Below are 23,882 nucleotides of genomic sequence, written 5' to 3' on the forward strand. Positions count from 1 at the left end.
AAGCAGATTATATTACCAGAAATGAAATCATTCACAGTATTGTCTCAGCACTCTCCAAACTAGCCAGCTGCAACAAGGTCTTTTACCACCACATACCAACATACTCTTCATGCCAGTCCCTCCGCTGCCTTCTCCTAGTCTCTCCTCACCCAGGGCATGCGTTCTCTCTTCTCTCTGCTTCTTCCTCCCCTCTCTTCCTCGGCTGCCCAACCACTTAACAGAAGCAGCCACACCCGCACTTTATCTACATCAGCCAACCCACTCCCCAGTTGTATATTATCAATGCTAATTAACCCAGCTTCATTCCTCTACACAATATATCATTTTAATATGCAGTAGTAACTAAAAGATCTTCTCTGGTTTCAAGTATCAAACCTTTTCATCCAGCAACAAAAATTCTGCAATTCTCCCTGAACAGTCATCTGACAGGAACGCAAGTTTTTATCTGGTATTGGAACTGACTGCAGCTAAAATGACTCTTCTTCCTCTTCTGTTGCCTCAAAGACTCCCACTTCTAGTGTGTCCTATGACTTCAAATTATAGTATTTTGATATTTATTTATGAAACTTGTTACTCAATCTGTTCTTTTAAGTACACTCATCCTTCAGTACTCAATCAAATTCTGTCTTGCCAATTTCCTCTTAAATGAGTTGTCAGAATACAACAGCAAAAACTTGTTCACAGTTCCAGACAAAGAACCATATTGTCTAATGCAGGTTTGACTTGACTGGGTTTATTATGCAAAGGTATCAAGATAAGATAAAGCTTTTAGTCAGAAATGATACCTTTTAAAACTTTTAATGCTATCAATAAAAGAGAGAAAAAGAGAGAGAAAAGAGTAAAAGAAATCAAAGACGAGCCAAAGCTTCTTTGATCTGAGCTACTCTTGAGCACATCTTTACATTCTGGAAACTGATTAGGACAACAGGGTTTGAAGCTGTCTCTTGTTCCAGACAGACAAATCATTACCTCCTCCCTGGTCTCCAGTAAGGAGAAAGTCTTCCATGATTTCTAGAATGTGCAGGAGTTTGGGGCTTTCCAAAGATTTGAGGGTAACTCATAAAAATCAATACTGTCTTGATTTGAAAATCAAGTTTCCTATGCAGCTGCTGAAGGTAGCTAGGGACTGAACAATCCATCTGGCAACAAGTTGACCAAATGCTTCTTCACTAGTTCAAAGCAACTAGCATACAACACCCTAATTAGCTCCTGAAGCACTCCATTTACTCAGTGCCAATTTAAATTCTTGCTAACGTGAACTTCAATACCAACTAGTGTTTGATCAACTGAGACAACACGCTAACTCGCTCCTGTTCTACCTGATTATATTGATTGTGTGAGCTGCTAGCAAGTCCCCTCTTCAGCAGTGCGGTGTCTCAAACACACTAGCATTTAACCTTTAACTTAGACGAAGATCACAACCAGTTTGGGCACTCAACTGGAGATACTCCACGTATTTGATTCCAATAGGCAGAACTTAATGTGTTGCACTTTCTGAACACCAGATCATTTTCCTTGGAGGTATTTTAGAAACGGAGAGGCTAAAGCTTGAGACACCTCCATTTACTGTCCACTTTCAAAAATATTGGAAATCTTACTTGTCTCCCTAACGGGCAGGCTACACCTTGTCTACCACTAAAGTCTTCAATACTCTGCCACATAGAAACTGATGAAACAAATCTTTCAGCCAGGAGCTGCTCAGTTCCCTGAATGGTTCTTAAACAGGTTTCACTTCTTCACAGTCCAAAAGCTAGGCAGACCATGGTCAGATTACAACAGACCACAGAAATATGTTGTGTGAGTCATGTTTGTTCTGCGCTTTCTCACGACCAACCCCTAATATTGTCCAATACGGACAAATTCCTTGGGGAATTCCTCGAAAGTAACTAGGGGTGCTGTCACTCACCTGCTGACATGCCGCCAGCGTACAAGGTGGCAGGCACAAAGCCATCGCTGTGCCTAGCAGACCGTTTCGGGGAATAGGGTGCCCATTCCTGCAGCTCTGGGGACAGATGCTCCTCACTCGCTGGAGCATACTTCTGCACCTATAAAAACATAGAAACTTGATTACAGAAAGTTGGGGATTCAGCAGACAAAAAGTAAAATAGCTAGACTTTGTAGGCAGTAAGCAACTTTGAACTTCCTAGCATCTGTTGCAGAACGTGCTTGTTACACCTTCGTCTTTCAGTGATACTATTCACTTCTACTCCTTCTTCCTCCATCCTGCTCTGTTAGTCCTTTTTATTTTTTTGTAATCTTTTTCGGCCAATGTTTGCAACTTAACTGATACACTTTCCTACACAATAAAACACCCAGCATTTAGTTACGTTTCTCCTCTAAAATACTGCTTTCACAGGACATTTCAACTGTTATTTCAGTCGCTATTGCAAGTGTTTCCGTGTTTCCTGAAGAAGACCAGGCTAAAAAGCCAGAAAATGTTTTCCTCTGAGCCTGTATTTTCAGATATGTGTGGAGCAACCTCTCTTCAACAGAAAAATTCAGGTTTGGAACCACCACAACTTCTGTTTTGTGCATAACAAGCAGATGCTGGTGAGTTAAGAAACATGAGAAGAGCTCAGACACCCAGCGATGTCAGAGAGCTGCCAGTTCAGGGCGCAGTATGCAGAGTGTACGCGTGTGAGACATACAACACAAAAAAAAATGAGATTGAAGAATGTCGTAAGTGATAAATAATTACCGAAAAGGTACTTACAGTTTTTATGATAGCAGCATTTTAATTAAAGGAAGAGCTCCTGAGAGCACAAAGACTAAAACGTAGAGGTTCTTAGAACCAATACTTGATTGCTAACATGGGTGTATCAGTAATTGTACCACCTGCCACTCAGGAATTAAAGTTCTGTTAAACTTATCAACTTATCAAAGTACACAAACTCAACTGTGTGTATACACAACTAAGGAAATGGATAACGCCCAATATGGCTACAAATTAAACTACACTGCATGTTCTATATATGCATTTTTATTATTATAAATGCTGCTTCAGTCATGAAAACATGCAGACTGGACACTAATGTCACACAACCTGACGTAGTCGTAATGCACACAGACAATTCCATCAGAAAGAAATTTCTAGAGTGAATGGTGTCCACATTTTGAGGCACGATACCATATCTGCTCTCCAGTCAACAACTTCAGAGTTACAAAGCTCTGCCTATTTTCTGGAAGGATGGGGGAGAAATTAAAGGGAGAAAAAAAACGAAAAGAGAATCACAGAATCTAGAAGCAAATCACAGAACCTAGTCCTAATTTAACCCTAAGAATGTAAATAAACTAATACATCAAGTAACCTCAAAACCCAAGACTTCATAATTGTATTATACAATGTTCTTCTTCGTCTCAAACCACATGATATCAGCAATATCACTTGGGCCGCATGTAAAACAATTTTAAGCTGTCCTTGTCTATCCTTTCTGGTCTCCTAGACAGTGAGTGACAAAAATACCTGTCTATTCCAGATAATAAATTCCTTATGTATAAGCCCCCACCTACATGTGTCCTTGTTACGGCTGGAAACTCCTCACTCCCTACAAGAATATTACTACAGTTATAACAAGGACAGCGTATACGCTCACCACAGCACACTACAACAAAGCATGGGGACTATCGGTGCTGAGAGATCAACTTGATATTCTACATACGCAACCATCTCGCCTTCAAAGGTGTTCAGTAGCTTAACCTTGAAGTGAAGAGGATGGGAATATCCAGGTACAAACAAGTACAGGCAAAGAATATGACATTTTAAGTCACTATGCTGTGATTATATACAAGCAAAAATAATGCTTTTTGAAAATTCTGATTGTAATTGGGCAGAATAAAATATCTGTACCTACCACCTGAGCAAAGCTGAGGCAGTGAATATGAAACTGTATTATTCGTTATGCCACCTTATATAATGTGGTCATCTAAACAGGTTTTTCCTAGATCGCATAATGGGGTTTTTTTCTGTGTACTCTGGTAAAACATGACCCACAACCTCCACGGCAGGGTTTATTCTAACAAATTATACTCTCATTTCAAACGGTATTATTAAACCATCTTCTCATAAACAATCCATCTTGACAGTGTAAGGTGCCTCACGCTCTATGATTTCTAGATTAGATTTACAACATGATTTGGAAACACAGAAAGGCTTACAAACCCCAACACTGGGAATGGCATGCCTTCTTCCGTTAATCCGTACGGTGAGCTGGGCAACCAATCTAACTTCTGTAAAAGTTAAGAGGCCCTATTCTCAGCTTCTCTAAAACTGCCTCTGCGTTTTTATTGAATTTTTTTTTCAGTTGTCAAAAACATACAAGAAAGAGCCCAGATCTTCCAACAGGCAGCATTAAACCAAGATGCAGCTGCTAAGCAGAACCCCACTGTTCTGTCCGGCAGCCACTGCTGCCTGTTAAACACCACAGCTCCATCGACTGGTTTTGGATTTTGCGACACTGCAAAGTGCCAGCTGCGTCCAGGGCAGCTTCTCGGGGGACCTGGATTTTTTGAATGGGCTATGGTTCTCCTGTTACAGGAACTGACCACCCAAAACCACACTGAAAATGCACATTAAGGTTTCTAGTTTTGTGCTTCAATATACCAAGCTTCTACCTGAAGTGTGGGATTAGGAATGGGCATAGGGGTCATTTTATGCCTCAGGGCAGGAGCTGATTTTGGCCTTGGTCTTTTAATCTCTGGCTCTTCAACTCTTTGAAAACCAATGTCGTCTTCACAGGATTTCCTTGAAGAGAGATGAGTGCAGTCAATTCCCTCCTCCCGATAATAATGCCCGGCATTCCTGCTGCGCCCCTTGAGAGTAGCAGAGTCCTGTTTAAGTGCCAAGGACGCCGGAGCCTGGGCAGTGGCTGGGCTGGTGGGCGGTGATCCAGTTGTTACTGTAGACTCTGATGCAGAGCTTGCCTGCTGTTTATGCTTAAATTTGATCGAGTCACTTCTCTTAGGAGGAGTTGGAGGAGTTGAAGCCACTTCAGCTTTTGACGGCTGAGGTGAATGGCCTGTCACCTGATTGGGGGAAAGATACTCCAGTTTGGGAGGAGTTGGTGGTCTTTTGAAAGTATCAGGGTCAAAGATAGATTTCCTTTGTTTTGGCTTTTTGTACACAGAGAACTTTTCTGTTTCCGTCGCCGAGATGTTAACCATGACTTTTGGCCAGGTACCACCACTATGCTTAGTTCCATGTCCTTTGTCAAACGCGGTCTCAACCACCATACAGTCAGCTCCCGCAGGTTCGAAAGGCAGCCTCCTGTTGTCCAAGTCAACAGCCCCATAGCCTTGGTCCCCGTACGTCTCTGGGCTGAAGGAGCTGAGACTGTGTTCTGAATTACTGTGGCAACTGTGCACTGTGTTCCTACGAGAGTCTACTCGCAATGTGTTATTAGGGAAAGGTTTGTGATCGCAAAACGCACCGCTGCCCTGATCACTCTGGTCCTTCTTGCCATCCAGGATGTCTGGATTGAAAATGTCAGTCTGGGTTGAGCTGTTGAGTTTCAGATTTCTTTTATTTTGGGCTTGTAGCTCTGATGCGTGAACCCTACAGTTTGATATTTTTTCTGAATCCTTCAGATTTTCAAATATATTTTGGCCACTCCAAGATGAACTCTGAGGAAAAACCTAAAACAAAAACCACATGTGATCACCTTATTATTATGGCTGATTTCTGTTTAGTATCAAGCCTATTCCACTCTCCTTCACCTACCTATACCTGAATATATACCAAGAACACGTATAGTTACAGCCGCAAAAGTTTTAATCAAATTTTATAGATTCAAAGCACAGAACATCAGATAAAATGAAGCTACAAAATTTTTAAAATATTTTCAGAACAATTCCACAAGGGCAACTCCGCATGGTGGCAAAAGCACTGAACTGACAGGGAAGGGAGCTGCATTCTACTTATACCTCTGTGAAGTGATGCTAATAAGTCATCTTACATTGCCTACTTCCCCTCAAACTTTTCATCTTTTTACTTTCTTAAAACCCCAAGCTCTCTGGAGGTGGAATTATCACTCACAAAGCCCAGGTAACAGGCCCAGCATAATGGGATTCTCAACTCAATAAGCAAAACTTAGTAATATTTTTGTGGCGATAAGCCTGAAAAAGAAAGCCTTGTACTTAATCCTCATGACAGCCAGAGTTCAGTTTTCTGCACAGCTCCCTCCTGACTAAAAGCAAACCTTTCTGTGGTCAGGAGGCAGTGTCTCTTTCATGTACAAAACTGCTGCAGCTCTGAAGCAGAAACCAAGAAGAAAGAAGCAATTGTGCTACGAGTCATTTCATGTGACCAGCAAACAAATAGGCAAGAAGTAGGAGCAATAAATAAGTTTCATTTCCTACCATATGGCACAATAGCCTTACTTTGGAAATAACTGTTGAGCGAGTGCACCATGAAATGCATCCAGATGGTCTTACTTTTAGCAGACTTTCCCACATGATATATTAATTTTTTCATATACTTTTCCCTGAATAACTAAAATAATCCTGTGTAAGTTCAACAAAATCCTGCAAATGTAGCTTCTCCTACTCACCTTCATCAGTGACAGGGTAAGGGAATCCCTACAGTTTCGTAGCAAAGCTTCACATTCAGTAAGTGACTTATTATCTAGTGTAATGCCATTGATCTACAAACAAAAAAACCACAACAGACATCCGTAAATCAAAGGTCGCAGGTAGGGTAGCATCTCTGAGACAGGGAAAACACTAGTTTTATATGTATACATGACTGAAGACTGGTTGACCTTGTCCTGTCTTTTTCCATTCTCCACTAAAAAAAAACAAGCCTCCTAACTACAATTTTGCTATTCCTCCTAGAGATACAGCGTAACACCACTTGTTTCACTACATTAGCCTCTATGCATTTGTACATCCACAGTCACCACCTTCCATTTCGTTTCAGCGGAGTTCATCCATCAGACAAGTAATTTAAGGCTGCAAATGCACATGGGGAAAATCTTCCCCCTGGAAAAGGATGGTATCTGTGATACTGTAATTTAAAAGATGAGAAACCTTTCATCTGACCAAGGGATGTCTTTTTGGAACTGATCTTTCCTAGTCAGTATAAAAAAAAAATCACAAGTATCATTATATATAAGCTAAATGTATATAAGTCATTGTCTCTGTCAAAAAATCTCATATGAACTAGGTGTAGCAAATAACCTGAAAATTATATTAATCACTCAGCCTACAAACACATTAATTCATAATAAATATTCAGTGCCTACACAAAAAGGGAATAACACAGTGAAAGCAAAAGTTCATTTGGAAAGTTTGGCACTTTAAAGAGTAGCATCAGTGATAACACTTCAAAATAAGTAAAAAAAATAAGAAAGGAGAATGTATTTTTAAAACTTACAGCAATTATTCTATCTCCCACAGTAAGGGAACCCTCTTTGGCAGCTGGGCTTCCGGGCACAACAGCAGCAACAAATACTCCATTTTCTAGACTGACCCCACTATCTAAAGTGAAAAAAAAAAAAAAACCAAATTAAAAAAAAAACATTCCTGCAACTCAAATACCTTGCTCAAACAGCATGTCTGACCTGCCTACATGTAAAATAGATATTACTACCAAACCAAATGAGTTTCAGGTTTTGAAAATCCTATTAGAGAAGTAAGAACACAGTGAGGGGAAAACAAGGATTGGGGTATCCCAAAATTTAATAACATCATACAAAGCTGGGGTGACTGATGGGTTTAATAGTCTTGCTTTCACTCCCAGTAACACTACAGACAGGCAGCTAATAAACCAACCAACCCCACCCAAGAACAAAAAAGAAAACATGTACTTAAAGAATAAAGCTATCATCAACATTCAGTCTTTGTTTGCTAAAAACAATTAAAGAAAATCCCCATCTAGGAGGAAGTAACAGTTTCAGTGGGATCTAAGCAGAGGCTCAGAATGTGTACCTTTATGTCAAGCCATTTTTGGCTGAACAAACTTGTACCATTTACCTATGCCCTTTATAGCCATTACCTTTATGTCCAGAAACATTGATGTGAAGAGGTGTTATCACTCGCCCACCTAAGGATTTCCTTCTTCGAACCACCATGTTAATAACACCACCTCCATTTAAAACAGCTTTTATAACTTGCTTTTTATCCTTATTAGTAAGATCCACATCATTTATCTTCAGCAACCAATCATTCACTCTGGTAGATGAACAGAAGCAAGCAGGTCAGTGTTATAAGCATACTTTGCTGGATGCAGCACACGAATAACATTAATGCAAAGGGATGCAACAGAGCTGATCTCAATACGCTAATCCTTAATTATCTGGAGTTCTCTGTTCCCGAAGAAGAATTAAATAGCAGCTACATGAAAAGCAGAACTTCCAGTATGCACTTCACTAGCAAAAGTATATCCTCAAATCACTAATGACCGCTCTTTATTTAAAAGCAATTCTTAGGAGAGAGGAGAGTTACTAAAAACCTTCTACTGACACTAAGAACAGGAGCAGATTTCACATTATTCCTTTCTCCGCTCTCCCCTTGCCCTCTCTCAATAGCTCATCTTCACATCTTTCCCAACATTTAAATAAACAGATCAAAGTTTGAGGAGATAATAAATGGAGTACGTAAGACACAGAAACAAAAGAACATTTCAAATCCTGGTGAGTTTTAAGGGATGAGTCAAACAGTGTTTGATTTCCGTAACACTTTTATACATCAGTCTTCTCAGATTTCCAAACCAACATTAGTAATATACACATCACCAACGATAAAAAAGAACTTTGAAAAATGGGAAAAACTGAAAACAATTTACAATATGCTTATATTTAGTTTATTCTGATCATCAAAACACACTTATCTCCAAGCGCCAAACCCTACCTTAACCGACCGTCAGCGATACTTCCTTTGTCCACTTTGGTAACAAAGATCCCGCAGTCTCCAGGGAGGTATGGTTCATTCACGCCTTCTGCCACATCAAACCCAAGTGCTTTCAAGTCCATATCCTCCTAATAAATATTATTAACAAGTGACTCAATTGCACTGGCAACCATTGTGCTACTGTCTGTTAGCAAGAGGCATTACTGCATGTTTGAACTATGCACTTGCATTTACAGGGTACTTGTTCTAGACAAGTTTTGTATTTTGTACTTCAATAAATAAGCTCCCAACTCAACTAGTTATTAGGCAACCTTGGCCCCTAGAACAATCCTTCTCTCTTCAGACTAAGGCTGAAATAATGCAGAAGGGGAACTTCACCAAAGAGGAAGAGGAAAGCAGAAGAAAGCATGCGAGAAAGCACATTCACACACATATAACCTATTTTAAGGTATGATGCTGCATGTGTAATGATAGAACAAGGACATCTTTCCCAAGAATGGGTGTTACTTGGGGGAAAAAATAAGGTAAAGCAACAGTATTGTGCCTCAGTGATGAGAGCAGAAAGACATGCGCTTTGATATGGCTACGGACCAGAAGTACACAGGAGAGAAAGCTCTAACGTTACACGGGATTATTGCTTAAATACAGATTAGAGACGATGTTCTACCAACCCTGCCCCAAAATAGATCACGCTCCATGTGAAAAAGTGATAAACATTTTAGAAATCAGGCATTGAACCAAAAAAGGAAATTTTAATTGAGAAAAAAAATGGTTAAAGAAAACAAACTAGGACCACCCGATCACAAACTGATTTATTATTGTTGCTATTTTCAGTGTTAAATAGTACACTTATATAAATTAGAGAACTCTACTTGGAATCAACTGGGCCAACCACCTCAGCATACTGAAGGGAGATGATATTTGAAATTTAAAATCTAACATGCAAAAAATTAAACTGAGCTTCTTAAATCAGATATGTAAGGCATGGTTCCAGACATGGTTTGATGGCTAATCCCCTTAAAATCAGAAGCGCATAATGTCTTCAGGGAGTGCAAAAGACATCTGATAAAAGCCAAAGAAAAGACACACAAAAATACGAATATTTACCAGAAATTAAATTGAGCTAAACCTGCCAAAAATATACTGAAATCCTTATGAATCTTCCAAATGTTCTACATAAGAAAAAAAGTTCATAGGGAAATCACAGGGCTGCCATAATATAAGGATCAAGTAGAGATCACAGCAACATTGCACAGCCTCAGAGCTGAAAAGCAAATATTACTCCTCTCAGTTTTGAGCCGAGTGATTATGTAGGACATTAGTTTAAGCAGACAGGTGAAGCTGAAGCAAAAATAAAAGGATTTAAATGTATTCAACTCTATAATCTCCATCCTGGAATTCAAATGCTGGTAGGTCAGCAGGGATTTTCCTATAAATTATATATATTTTCAAGGTTAGCACAATATTAGTACTACTATTTGATAGCAGCAAGTGTAATCCCTGCATTTAGAAAAGGGAGATGTATATTCAAATGACAAAATCTAATCTCAGTAATGCAAACTTCTAGAACGGTCTCCGTAGTAAAGAGCTAAAAAGCTGCACACAAACTCATTGGGCTGAAGTGCTGTTTACCACAGGTACAGCATATGCTAGACTTGCTATTTCTACAGACAATGGAAAAGTGAAATTATTAGTTCTCAGTTAAAATGGAGAAAATGGCAGTGCACAAAATCCAAAGATGAACAAGCATGGTCAGAAGAGATGAAAGAGGACGGTAAATTGTCATCCCAGAAAAGATTTACAGATGGTGGTCCTGATGGATCAGCATTAGTACTCAGTCTATATAGCCTTTGCAATCTGTAGATTTCAACATATAGTAATACTAAATAATATTTTTTAGTGTCAAAAAAGGAACATATTAGTAAGTCCGTTGGGATGTAGTATCAGATCACAGACAGATTGGAAAAACATAAAAAAAAAAAGATGACCCCAAATATTGTAGTAAAATAAAAAGGGATTTAATTTGACAGCTTTAAATCACAAACTTTGTCATTCAGGAATGAAAACTAAATTCTGGTATATGCATTAGCTGTTATAAGCGAAGCACAATCTGGAAGACTACATATGTGTTCTATATGTGGTGAAAGAAATTACTATTAGCAAACAACGTGACGTGCCAACAAAAAATTTCAAATAGAACAGCATACAAAACTTGCATACAAAGCAGTGAAATAAAAATTCTAGGCTACAACGAAGAAAAATTAAATGAAATGGAGAAAAATACTACTAGGATAATGAAAGGATGTAGAGGTTATCTGGAAAGCTAAACATAAGAACTTCATTTAATATGCCAAAACGGAAAAAGGATTTAACTTCCTCTGCACACAAGCAAGAGAGATTAGCATCTCTTTTGATCCCAGATTTTTAAGGTGAAGGGTAATGCTGCCCTAAAATATATGCTCATCATGAATAAATACTTTTAATGCTTCAAAATGTCTAACTATCACATCTGAGCAAAATAGAAGAAATAACTTCATGTAAAAGCTGAACTATTTTATGCATAGATCATATGTGATGTTGTCTGTAAGAGTAGAGGCCTGGGCTCTCTGATGTCAGTGTTCCCATCACACCTTACATTTCGGCTGCCTTAAACTGCCATTTCTGCAATGAATCACTAACTTTAGGAACACTAAATGTTTCACTTTAAACATTATTTATAGTACATGGACCTGGCTATCCTGCAAGATCAGATGGAGGAATTATTTTTATTTCTAATTCATACGAAGAAAAATGCAAAGCTTGTGTGTAACAGCTTGGTTTTGCCAACTACTTTCTTCTAGACGTCACCGCATTTCCTCTGTGTGTGTGTGTGTGGCTCCTCACACAACAAAAAGAAAAAATAAAAAAGACTTATTTTTAATCGTACCTATCAAGATCAAGATGATGTAATTGACTTCAAAGCTGTCCAATATGCAAGACAATGCAGTTTGTGTTTTTGACTTACTCTGTCTTTTTCAAATTCCACCACTTCTGTTTCCCATTCCAGAGAATCTGTGTCTATGGCTGAGTCATGGGAACTATGGGCCATCAGCTGACGGAATCTGGCCTCTTTCTCCAACTGATTCTCCATCTTCTCCCTAGGCAAAGAAAATAATTACTTATGAACACAGACAACCCTTCTAAATAAACTAATACATAATGTCATCATCCTGAGACAGCTTGTATTTTGTTTGCTAAATCAAAAACCCAAGCTGTGCCAAAAATTTGCCACATGCTTCCAACTTTCCAGTATTCTTGGGCTGCTATCAAACTGACTTTCATTTTCTACGTGTTGTTCTAACAGAGTCTTACACTTTTTGCAGTATTTTTACGACTCATCTCATCAATAAGATAAAAAGGTTAAGACAGTACGGCTTAGAATCCTGCCCATCACAATAATTCCCACCAGAACTGAAAACACAGGCAGTGGTCCCACACAGTATCATGAATACCTCCTGTCACCAGCTATAACAGTGTATTTTTCACTTGCAAACACAGCTAACAAATCAACGTTTTTATCACAAACTTCCATGCAGTTTGATCATTTCTCTAACATACTTCAGTTCCTTCAGTTCACGAACCGCGTCGTTTTTCTGCTTTCTCATGTCATCCAGATTGCGAAGAGCTTCAGCTAAGTCGCTCACAGCCCGGTCTCTCTCTCTCCGTAAGTTGTCACACAAAGTCCTTCAAAAGCAAGCAAGTTTCAATGTAGTTACTTCAAATCTTATCAAAGTAACAGACTAGTTTTACCACATTGTACAGTTCATGAAAAATTTAAAAAAGCGGTTTCAAAAGATCTCTCTAAAAAAATATATCTATAAAGGAAGAAAAAAATTACATATGCTCTTAAGGGAAAGCTTGTCAAGATAGCAGAAAGTTTCTTCATCCCTTTGAAAAATCTATTCCTACTTTAAACTAGCAGAAAAAAAAAATAATTAGTAAAGTATCTTCCCTTAGTTCCTTACTTATGTTTAATAGCAAATACATTGGCTACTTTTTGCGAAATGTCCCTGCAGGTAAAGAATTATTCGCAGGACTACAGCTCTAGCAGGATTAGGTATATTGTGCCTAAAAGAATGCATAATATGTTGTTCCTACATAGCAGCACTGTTAGGCTCTACGGTATTTATTAGAGATATATTATGGGTACGAAAGCACAGACAAAGCAAAGTAATTTGTAAGGTACCCTCAACATTTACAAAAAATCGCCGTGTGACAGCTAATACAGAAGCTGAAGAAAGCGCTAGCAAAATCCAGCAAGTCCTAGAATTGCATCAACTGCACGCAAGGCATTACAAAAAGCACTCATGTACCATCCAGCATTCGTTTACCGTATACTTTCCCTTTCCGCAACAATTTTATCCCGCTCTTGAAAGGCCCAATCTCTCCTACACTTGGCTACTTCTGCTTCCTGGACAGCTTCCTTGAGTTCTTGTGACATTGCCTCATATTGTTTCCGAAGCATTTCAATTTCTTTGTTTGCTCTTTCTATGTCTAGTGTAGCAGAATCTTGTATCTAGGCATAAAGAGCAGAGAGGTAAGTATTTCAGGCACAATTAATCATATCATTATGATTAATACTCTTCAAAGGCTCTTTTTTTCTCTCTAAATGAGTTATAATTATATTAAAAAAAGAAGACAGCACTGAACCCTAAACCCCAGGTTCACCTTCTCACTTCAACATTAAAAAGGAAGGATTGCAATAAATAAGACCAAAGGCTGTGGAGAGTCATGTCTGGCCTTTTGATTGTCTCTTACATTTCCAAGGAACCCTTTGTTTCTCTTCCAGCCCACTGGCAGGAAAAAGACAATCAGAAAACGCACTCAGTCCAACAAACAGACATTTATATTTGAAATGTCAATTCTCATGTGGAATCCACCAAAGGTGAGCACCTGATCAGGTCCATGGCTCAGTCACAGCAAAGTTCACCCAAACTGACAGCTTCCTCGAAAAAAGCGCAAGTTTCCAGAATCCCACTGGTTTGGCCATAAAGAACCAAACATAATGAAAGATTTATTCCCAGTACAACTGAAAACAGTTTAATTGCTTCCCCACACACTCTTTCGGGATTGGCAAATCAGTATGGCAGGAAGAACTAAAAATTTTTTTTGTACTGGTAGAAGGTCGGTATTGAATGAAAAGAGAACACAAGTTTAATGAAAACAACCCAAAATACCTAGTTTAATATTAAATAATTTCATATCCCTTAGTTATTCCATGAGCATAAAAGCCGTGGTACTATGCATTTTCATACTATGTTATATGTAAGCGTTTACAGTTGCATGTGGGTTGATGTTTAGTGTCGCACACAAGAGCGCTGGTAACTGTGCAGAATTATAAGAAGGTTACTACCCACCCAGACAGAAACTGTCAGAATAGCACGTTTATACTAAGAAAGTCCTCTGATTAGAAAATTTACAATCACTCTTCAATTAACTTCCTTTATGAAATATCAGCAACAGCTAACACTCTGAGCAGGTCAGAGGCATGAAGAGCACGTTACAGATGGCAAGCAGCCTACCTACCAGTAGGCAGTGAACTGCCTTGCCGCCTGCTAGATCATAGTATTTCATTTGCCATTCAATTTTACAAATTTAACTTAATATGTTAAAAAATTTACAAATTTAAATATGTTAAAAAATTTACAAATTTAATTTAATACGTTAAAAAAAAAGAAACTTAATATGAAGCATGATGGTATTTCATTCAAACATGAAGTTTTGTCACTGTGTCTTGAGAAGAGCGTATGTGCACTTACAGTAGGTATTTTACAGTGACCCAGGACAAGGGGGAAGACACCCCATGTGCCCAGACCTTTCGCTAAATTTCTTGAAAATTACTGACCCGTTGAAGCTAAGGGGAAAAAAAAACCAAAACCAAAGAAGGCATCTGTGAACACTTGCAATACCTGACGGGCTTGATAATATTCCCTTAGTAGATGGTCTCTCTGGATGATAGCTTCTGTTCTCTCTTTCCTGGCAACATCTCTTTCTTCCTTCACTGTCTCTATATCCTTGCAAGCTTGGTCAAGCTCCTTCTGGGCCTCAGCTTTGTCCTTCACTTCATGACAGTATTTTTCCAGCAACTCATTCCTCTCACAAATTGCTCGATCTCTTTCCACTAGAGCCGAGTTTAGCTCCTAAAACAAGATCCATTATTTGCAGTAGGTTAAGTACAGCAGGAGATAAGTTCATCTTTCCAACTGGATACACACTGACATCTTAAAAGCCTAGAGAGTTTACCACTAATGTTCTGAAAGATGGGAGCAGAACAGGGCTGTGCTCACGTTACATACAAGTACTAGCAAAGAATATTAAATGTGGTATTAAAGATATCACACCATCACATTAGCACAGTGCTATGTCAAAAGTAAGCAAGAATCTGGGAGCACTCACAGTTTTGAGGAACCTAAATGAGGGAAGGTTATTAACCAGTCAGACTCGGGTTTTTTAGAAAAAGGCTTTAAATATGGCAGAGGGAAAGAATATATTGCATATGTTTTTAAGCAACTGTCTCGATTTTATAAAACTGAAATTATTTAGACAACCCAGCTATATAAGTATCTTTCTCATAAGTTTTAAAGGGACATTAAAGTCATATGCTGGTAAGATTCCAGTGTGCCAACTACAAAATGTTCAAAAATAAAACTACAGTATGCCATAAAGTAGAATGACAGTACATCTTATTAAATGTGGAATTCAACTGCACTGTAATACAACAGATGAAGCAAAGGTAGCTCTAATGTACAATCTGCCCATTTAAAATAGTTTAAATTAGACTTCCCATTGCAAGAATGAGGCATTGAAACAGTCGAATCTCATGCCACTAAATTTTTAGAGGGTCCAGCTCTCTAGAAGCATTCGGCCAAGGGCTACAAAGAAGTCTTTCTGCATATTGGCACTCCTAGCTGGAAACTACTGATGTTTTGACCTCAGAAAGATTATCAGAGACAGCTGACACCTCAAAAGCAAAACAAGGAAAGGCTCCAAATACTGAAGGATAAAAAGAAAGCGTGTCATAAACCGACTTTCATTCTATTTTCCTCTACAGTTTGCAAGAAATAAGATTCAGTATTTACAGCACAGATGACAATTGCATTTTGCTGTTCTACCATAATTGTTTTTGAGATACGGCATCTAATTAAGGCTAGTCAGGCTGTTAAAACAGTTCTGCGACGATATTAAGAGTTATTTTTGCTGTAGAGTTAACAGACAAGCACTAGAATTAACGACTCACTCTGTGAACTTTAAACAGACCAGTGAATGTCAATTACCAGAGCACTCAAGTTTTTTCAACAGCAATAAGAGCCTCCGTTGCTCAGTACCGCCGAAGAGAGAAATCCCTGACCCATCTGGTGGTGCAGACAAGTTTTAGTACTGGAAGCAACGTTTTGCACAGCTTAACTATAGTCTATATAAAATGTGCATTCAAGTATGTGTATAAAACTTACACAAAAATATTAAGTCTTTTCCCGCACACAGCTGAGATGAAAGTCATCAAGTATCAAGGCAGAGGGAAAGTTCTCCGCAAGCCCTTCATTAAACAAGAATTTACAGTACTTTAAGGTGATTGGAAAAAACACATATTGCCACAGTTTATTCCAGCATGCTCAATAAAAACTACCCGAAAAAGAGCAGCCATTGCCTCCAGTGGTCAGTAGTAAAATTTCACCTCTGTCTTTTTCCTGTGACATTTGCACAAAATCCCAACGTGACAGCACAGGGCAAGGTGCCATTTGGCATTGCCTAGGGCAGCTTCTGTTTGGAACCAGCAGAGTGGTTTGGTTTGAAGAGTGATTCTGAATTTGTGAGCAATTCTTACGTTTGAAGGAAGTTCTCGCATATGAAACCAGTGCAATTAGGATAAAATGCAGGATAAAATACAACAGGTCTATTAAACAGAGGGGAAAGCTGACTACCACTGAGATGAAACACGACATTCTAAGTATTTGCTGGAGCAAAAGATTATGCCAAACAAAAACACCACTGGGGAAAGTAGAGGGGGAAATCCAGAATATCTAATCCCTAGTTTTGAGTGGCTGAACTCATGAGACCTTAATCCAAAACTGTCCATAGTGCAAAATCCTGAGATTTCTTCTACCATCGATAAATGCCAGACTGTTAGTACATTTTGGATGTAAATTAACCCATTATGTTTGGGCATGCGTGACCAATAAAGCTTAAATATCTAACTAGGACATCGGCTGACTGACCTCATTGGTAACTGCTCACCACATAATGCTTAAAAATCAATCTCTTCTCCATTTCAGTTGCTTTTGCACTTCTTTGGGACACAAAAGGTAGACTAGCAGACACAAGCTTTGGAGAAAAAAACCTACATTTAAAATTGCCGAAATGGATTCAGTGCTGTTTCAATCAGTCAGTGGGTGCTGCGTGATGGGGCACTTCAGGCTGCTATACATCACAAGGGAAAGCAAAGACCACTAAGGCCGAAGGCAAGCACCAGACCAACTACTCACTGACAGGACTAATGCCCATATGGGGACATCTTTCAGGAGACTGTTTCAAGTGAATCTATCACTTGATCAATAATTTTTTTTCAACCTTTCAAACATCTGCCTTGCCAGAACTCAAAAATTCCTTACACATCGAATGCAGCTGCAGCGAGCCAGAACTGCGTGACACAGGAACGTACTGGCTTACAAGCAGAAGGGTTATAGCTACAGGAACAGAAAGCAAGCTCCCAGGACTGCTGGTTTACACCTTTTAGTACGTTATAGGAGCAGTGACTTCTGCTTTCTGGTGGGCCAGTTTAGGGGGGTGAAGAAAAATGCACATCTGTGCCCTGCCACCAGCTCGCTCACCAGTCCCAGGCTCTTTCTGGCTCTTGAACACCCCTTCAAATCATCTCAGTGGGAGGGAATACCCATGTATTTAACGTTTAGATTTCCTGCCCCTTAAAGCACTTTGGCAAATGACTAACCGTCCCAGAATTACCAATATACCAAAGTGGAGCAGAAGAGCTAATTGTGGCCATTTCCATCAGTATTCCTTACCAGCTACCCTGGTTCCACTGAAACCGGGGCAGGCGTTTCTATTGGCTTAATGGCTTCGGTGAAGGTACAACGGGTACGAAACACGTATTAAAACTTCACTCACTGCAGAAGCTCAATTCCTTAACTGACAAATATACAGAGTTGAAACCTATGAATTCTTAAAACCAGAAGTTAAGTTATTTTTAGAACCTCTGATGCCATATGTCACAATCCACACTATGCCCCTCAACAACAGTTTCATTCTAAAAAAGCTCCACACCTCAATTTTTTTCATAAAGGGCATTTTTTTCAGATGCAATGCTGTGAAAAAAAGTAAAATGAAATTTATAGGCAATGGAATACATTTGCTTGTATCTATTTCATGCTAAATTAAGGATTTGTAAACCAAAAGGTCAAGTGAATGCATGTCAGCTGAAATGAAACTGAGCAGCAAATTGTTTTTTGGAAATTTTAACAGCATCATTATAACATGATTGTGATATAAGCATTTTGAGAACATACGGCTGAAAAATACAGAGTTCTGGTTCCACACACTTCAAGGCATGCCTGAGTTCTAGCCAAAAATCTTCAAAACATCCTCTTTAACTTAAAGGCAGAAGGAGGGCAAATGAGTAAGTACATGCATGTCAGCACAGGCTCTGCATAAATATTTGAGACCACTTTATCATGTACCGTCTTAAGTCATAGGAGATAGTATCCAGTGGGTCCTGTAGAGGTTAGAAGTTAAAAATAATGAATATTTAGAGCTATATCGTTAAAGAGAGCATTACTTGAGAAGGCATAGAAGACTAATGCAGTAAAGGAAGGATTTATGATCAGCAGAAGAGGATTAAGTCAAGTGAATAGCAGATTTCAACTGATGGGTACTCTAGTCAAATATGGAAGCTTAATAAATCGATCGTAAAAAGGACTGCTACTGGAAAACATCAGCACAGAATTTCCTCTTTGCAGTGCACTCCGATTTTCCATTAATCAGTCAGACATTTCTAACCCTAGCATCAACGACGTATACTCATTTCCCTTCCCCATGGAAACAAGAGGTTAGTACCTGTCTTAAAGCTTCCATCTCTTCACTAGCCACTCGCTTCTCAGAAGAAGTGTTCTTCAGTTTGGACTCTGCAAGCTCCAGCTCTGTTTGAAGCTTATCTACCTCTTTGATTACTTGATCTCTCTCACTCATTATGAGGCGGTATTCATTGAAAACTGAATCCCTTTCTTCCTTGTATTTTTCTGCATCCTTTGCTGCTTTCAGCTGCATTGTTTTGAACCTTGTCACCTCCGACTGTAATCGCTCCATCTCTCTCTGCAACTCTTTGTTTTGTGCTGTGGTGTTGCTTAGTTCCTGCTGTACCGATTCAAATCTAAAACCAAGCAGAAATGCCAGTAAGATACTTGTTCCTCGTCTTCCTTTTTCATACAGTAAGGATTTGGCCGTGTCACCGAATGTATCCATTAGTAACACACCACCACCGAGGACCACCTTAAAACAATGTACTCTCAGAGCTGCAAAATGAAAGTTAAGACTAATTATTGCTTCAGGAACATTCCTAAAGGCTGAGGAACATTAGAGACCCTCTTTAAGGCACTGAAACATAAAAATTGTCAGAAATAATTTAGAATTACTTTAAATATTAAAAGTAAATGTATAACAAATTCTTAAAAAGGAACGCAAACCACTGCCATTATTTAATAGCACAAGCTTAACTTTATTTACTGTGTTGAGCTCTGCTCATCTTGGAAGTGAATTCCTTCTCCCAGTACATACTTTTAGGCATGTGGAGAGAAGGGAAACAAAAGCAGAAACTGCAAAAAACCCAAACAACTTCCACATGCCGAAATACGCCACAAGGCTGGTAATGGATAGAAGAGAAAAAAGTGATTTTACAGTTAAAATGCAGACAGTGGAACTGAAAACAGGTAATTCAAACATTACGGTTTGTTTCCATCGGTACGTCATTCAGTGAATCTGAAATTTAAATCTCTTAAAATTTTACAATATAACTTTTGACGGTTAACACAGATGAAGACATATATATTTCATCACTATAACCTACTGAAGTACGGCTCAACCAAAAAAAGGGCCTAATAAGTTTTATTTCATTTATAAGTAGTAACTTTTGTGTTTATATTGACAAACTATTCTTAAAAGCAGGAATACAATTCCGCACACAAGTTCACAATTAGGTTTGAAAAGAAACCTCTCCTGAGAGCAGTGTTTTACCACAACCGGACACCAAGATTTTCTTGCATGTTTCTTGCAGCACTCACAGGTAAATGCCACTGATGCAAACACTGGACCTACCGTGGTGGACCTTTAGAGTTATCCAAATTTCAGATGCCCATAAACCTCTGGCAGACTGTTCTCTTTCACACACACACCCTCCCAGTTAAAAAGTGCAGTTTCTCATCTAATCCAGCACATTGCTTGACCTTTCCCGACAGAAAGCTGTAAACCCTATTTCAAATATTCCCTTGAAAGCCTCAGTGTATTCAAAGCATTGCCATAGCTTTACTGAGGCAGCTGCCAGTAATTTCAAAACCATCACCCTGCTCCTTTCAGGAAATTCTTCAGTTTAAGAGATCACCAGCCTGGCATTACAGAAGACCTAAGCTATTACAGGCTGGATTTCTTCTTTCTTTTCCTAAGTGTGAGCGTGCAGGTAAGAAGAATGTATAGCAACAGGAGAATAAACAAGGATGTATCAGAAAATCTAAGAGACTATGCCAAACAACCTTATCGCCATGTGAGAACCCCCAGTACATTTGAAAACTGTTTGGGTGTCAAAGCAAGGACAAAAGTGGGAAGACACAGGGGAGAGGGAAGGAGAAAAGAGGTAAGGCAATGCTTGACAAGCAAATAAAGTATCAGTAAGGAAGAAAAACAAGAGAAAAAACCCCAACAACAACAAATAAACACACCCCAAAACAAACCAATTAACCAAGAAACCCACACGACACCAAACAACCAAAGCACAAGCAGCGTACTAGCATGGGGAAGTGGCCAGAGGGAGGAAAAAAAGTTTCTGCCACAGGTGACAGTTCATATTAAATAGTGATAATTGAGGAAACCTGAAAGCAAAGTTCCAGCTGACACACCTTGGTCCTCGGGAGGCCATACAGGCAGCTGGGTCACATTTTCACTCGTAACAACAGTTGTGAACAGGATGCAAGTGGCAGGCTTGGATGGGTCGGTAGCAGAAAGCACAGGTTTATAACAAGCAACCAATACTGAAAAGAACCCGCACCAGGACTCCCCGCTTTGTCTTCAGTGCAACTGCAAATGATGGGCAGATCCGTCCGCGTGCCATAGCCCACATTCAAAACGCAGACACACGCATGCAAGGTAAGGTTTAGCACACAGAATTAGGGAGCCGCTGTAGCTAATTTCCAGTCTGCAAACTATTCACCCACTAAATCATCATGGCAGCATTCATACACTGTGTGTTACTGTGACAACATAGATAATGGTATTTTAGATAGATAGATAAAAGAAAACAGATTGAACGCTTCTGATATTTTTTGAGGCCAAAGTTTAATTCAAAAAGACCCCTGCACCATCACTGGAGTCTCACTCTTCCTGCTCTCTTTAAAACCTATTTTGACTGTATTTACACTTGGTATTAACTAAAAATAGTAGTGCTGACATTTATGACCCACTCATCCTCAAACTACAAGTTTGTTAAGTCTTATACTCTGAAAAGTATACACATCTGAAATGGATTTTAAAATTTTTCATCAGTCAACCAGAGAAATATGGTTCGGGTTATGGACAAAGGTTATAAACATAAGACAAAAAAAGGTTTCTATAAGTACAAACAAGTAAAAACAAGAAGTCCAGACCCAAAGCCAACTGAATAAAATGCAAGAATTCCTGAAGCTCAATTATATTACTTTAGTTGAATCACTGGTTCACGGGAACATGAATATCTTTCATCAAATGCTTAATACCAACCTCTGCTCTGTCTCAAACCACGCCTTTCTCCCAAGAAGGAGACTTAGATCACCAAGCCTTAATATAAATAAGTTGAGCTTCTGCATGTATCAGCATGGTCGCAGGGTTTCTTGTAGCATATGTCAGGCTTTCCCTTGCTTCCAAGAATCAACAGTAGTTTAAATGACAGAACTTGTTATCTTATTACTCATTCTCCTATGACTTTATTAGATGTTTCACAACTACGTACATGTTATTCTTGTGTACATTACCATCTAGGCTCAGTCTCACCTTTTTGAAATACTAGAAGTCTATGAACATGGAAAAAAACATGTTTTGGCTTTGGTCTGTGGGAGTTGTGTATTATCCCTAACTTGTGTCAGTGAAAACATTCTCAACACACCCACAGATGTTCTTTGGAGTCCTTATGTATATTAGCATTCCTCCTACCCCACATGGGTAACTGTGTAGGCTTAATTATCAGGGGGGAGCAGAGAGAGGTTCAGCGTCATGTGACATGGCATCTGTGCCCTTTTGCTTTGGCACTTTTGCTGCTCGGAGCAGCAGCGCCTTCTCAGCGAGGCAAGGCTCCCAGAGGTCTGCATCCAGCAAACTGCTGCCAACTCAAAGCTCTGTCTTGGGAGTCCCACACAGTCTGCAATATCGTGAAAAGTTAACTTATGCTTGAGAGCATCTTCATTTGCTAAATACCTCTCAGAAATTATATCCTCTTACTGACTTAGTTTTTATGTCTAACTAAAGATAAATATGTTGATGGGCTCACCATTGAGGAGTTTGTTGGGAACACTGTCTGTGGTTTAACAAAACTTTGGTTGTATTTGACTCCTACGTCTACAACTAAGAATAAACACAGCTTGAAAGGCAAAATATCCCTTTCTCACATGAGCCAGACACTGGTTAAATTCCTCATATAATTCCAAAAGCCCAGCTGGGAAATCCTTTTCTCAAAAGCAGCACTGTTTCTCCAAATAACCATCCCCATTGCACCTTCTAGAACCTTCCAGAAAACCTTATATAGAAACATACACTTACTCATCACACCAAGATAACATACACCAGAGAAAAATTTTAGGGGAAAAAAAAAAAAAAAAAAAAAAGATGCAACATTAGAATTGTTACTGCCTTCACAGAACACCTCAAAGGTATCAAAACCTGATTATACCTTCTAAGAGAGGACGAATATTGCTGCTGGAAATGTATTGCTGTGTCCCTTTGCTTCATTAACATGTCAATTTGTTTCTGAAGACGTCTGTTCTCCTCCTCAGCCTGTTCTAGGCGGCTCAGATCAGTATTGTGACTTGCGATCTTCTCATTGTACCGTTTCCTTAGGGCATCGTAATCCTTCTTCACACCCTCTAGCTTGTCCATTGCTGTATCGTAAAGTTTATTTAATATCTCTGAGGATCCATTTTGCTTCATAACCTAAAAAAAATGCCAGAAACTGAATTAATAAACTCAGTTTCTAAACTAGCCCAATTAATCTGTTTTAAAATATATATTTAAGAAACAGTGTAAGGACAAAAATACAGTAACTCATTTTAATAACAATTCTTTTTAATGACTAAGGAAACACCGAGCCTCCTCTAAGCATTACTACATCTGCTTAATGGTAACTGGTCAAAAAACATGCTTTCTCACAACTTAGAGTTCACAAGGTCATGAAAATCTCTAATGGTTATTGCTACCACCAGTTATCAAACCTCACGTTGTTTTCAAAGGACTTGGCAGTTCTAGCAAGAGGTAATCCCTGATGACCAAGACGAGAGCAGTAATTTCGGAAATGACCACCAGGTGGCATTCATGCCAGGTTGCGTGGATCCTCCAGGAACAAATTAAATAATGTAAAACTTCAAGAGGAGAAAATCTACCCTAAATATGTTATACACACAGGCATGTATTTTAATATTAATACAGTATTCCATCTGAAAACTACCCGCAGGCTTCTGTTTCAAAAGCTATCCATAAAATATGAACAGAAAAAGAAAAATCCACTTAAACATGAATAAAGTCTGACCCGAATCTTAGTTTCA

At 39.0% G+C, this 23,882-nt stretch overlaps 1 protein-coding gene across 2 annotated transcripts in view; it reads right to left on the minus strand.

The window, feature by feature from the left end:
• DLG5 (discs large MAGUK scaffold protein 5) overlaps positions 1-23,882 on the minus strand; it is a 120,394-nt gene that overhangs the window by 21,231 nt on the left and 75,281 nt on the right. For both annotated transcript variants that reach the window (XM_080403208.1, XM_080403209.1), the window contains 12 exons: positions 23,015-23,274; positions 18,949-19,261; positions 14,793-15,023; positions 13,215-13,399; positions 12,442-12,567; positions 11,849-11,981; positions 8,845-8,972; positions 7,991-8,166; positions 7,370-7,473; positions 6,546-6,638; positions 4,612-5,631; positions 1,907-2,045 (listed from right to left, as the gene is read on the minus strand). In XM_080403208.1, coding sequence (XP_080259334.1) covers positions 1,907-2,045; positions 4,612-5,631; positions 6,546-6,638; positions 7,370-7,473; positions 7,991-8,166; positions 8,845-8,972; positions 11,849-11,981; positions 12,442-12,567; positions 13,215-13,399; positions 14,793-15,023; positions 18,949-19,261; positions 23,015-23,274 — 2,908 coding nt within the window. The remainder of the gene's footprint in view (positions 1-1,906; positions 2,046-4,611; positions 5,632-6,545; positions 6,639-7,369; positions 7,474-7,990; positions 8,167-8,844; positions 8,973-11,848; positions 11,982-12,441; positions 12,568-13,214; positions 13,400-14,792; positions 15,024-18,948; positions 19,262-23,014; positions 23,275-23,882) is intronic.

The sequence above is a fragment of the Falco punctatus genome, assembly GCF_963210335.1.
Source record: "Falco punctatus genome assembly, chromosome: 9".
Taxonomy (NCBI): Eukaryota; Metazoa; Chordata; class Aves; order Falconiformes; family Falconidae; genus Falco; species Falco punctatus.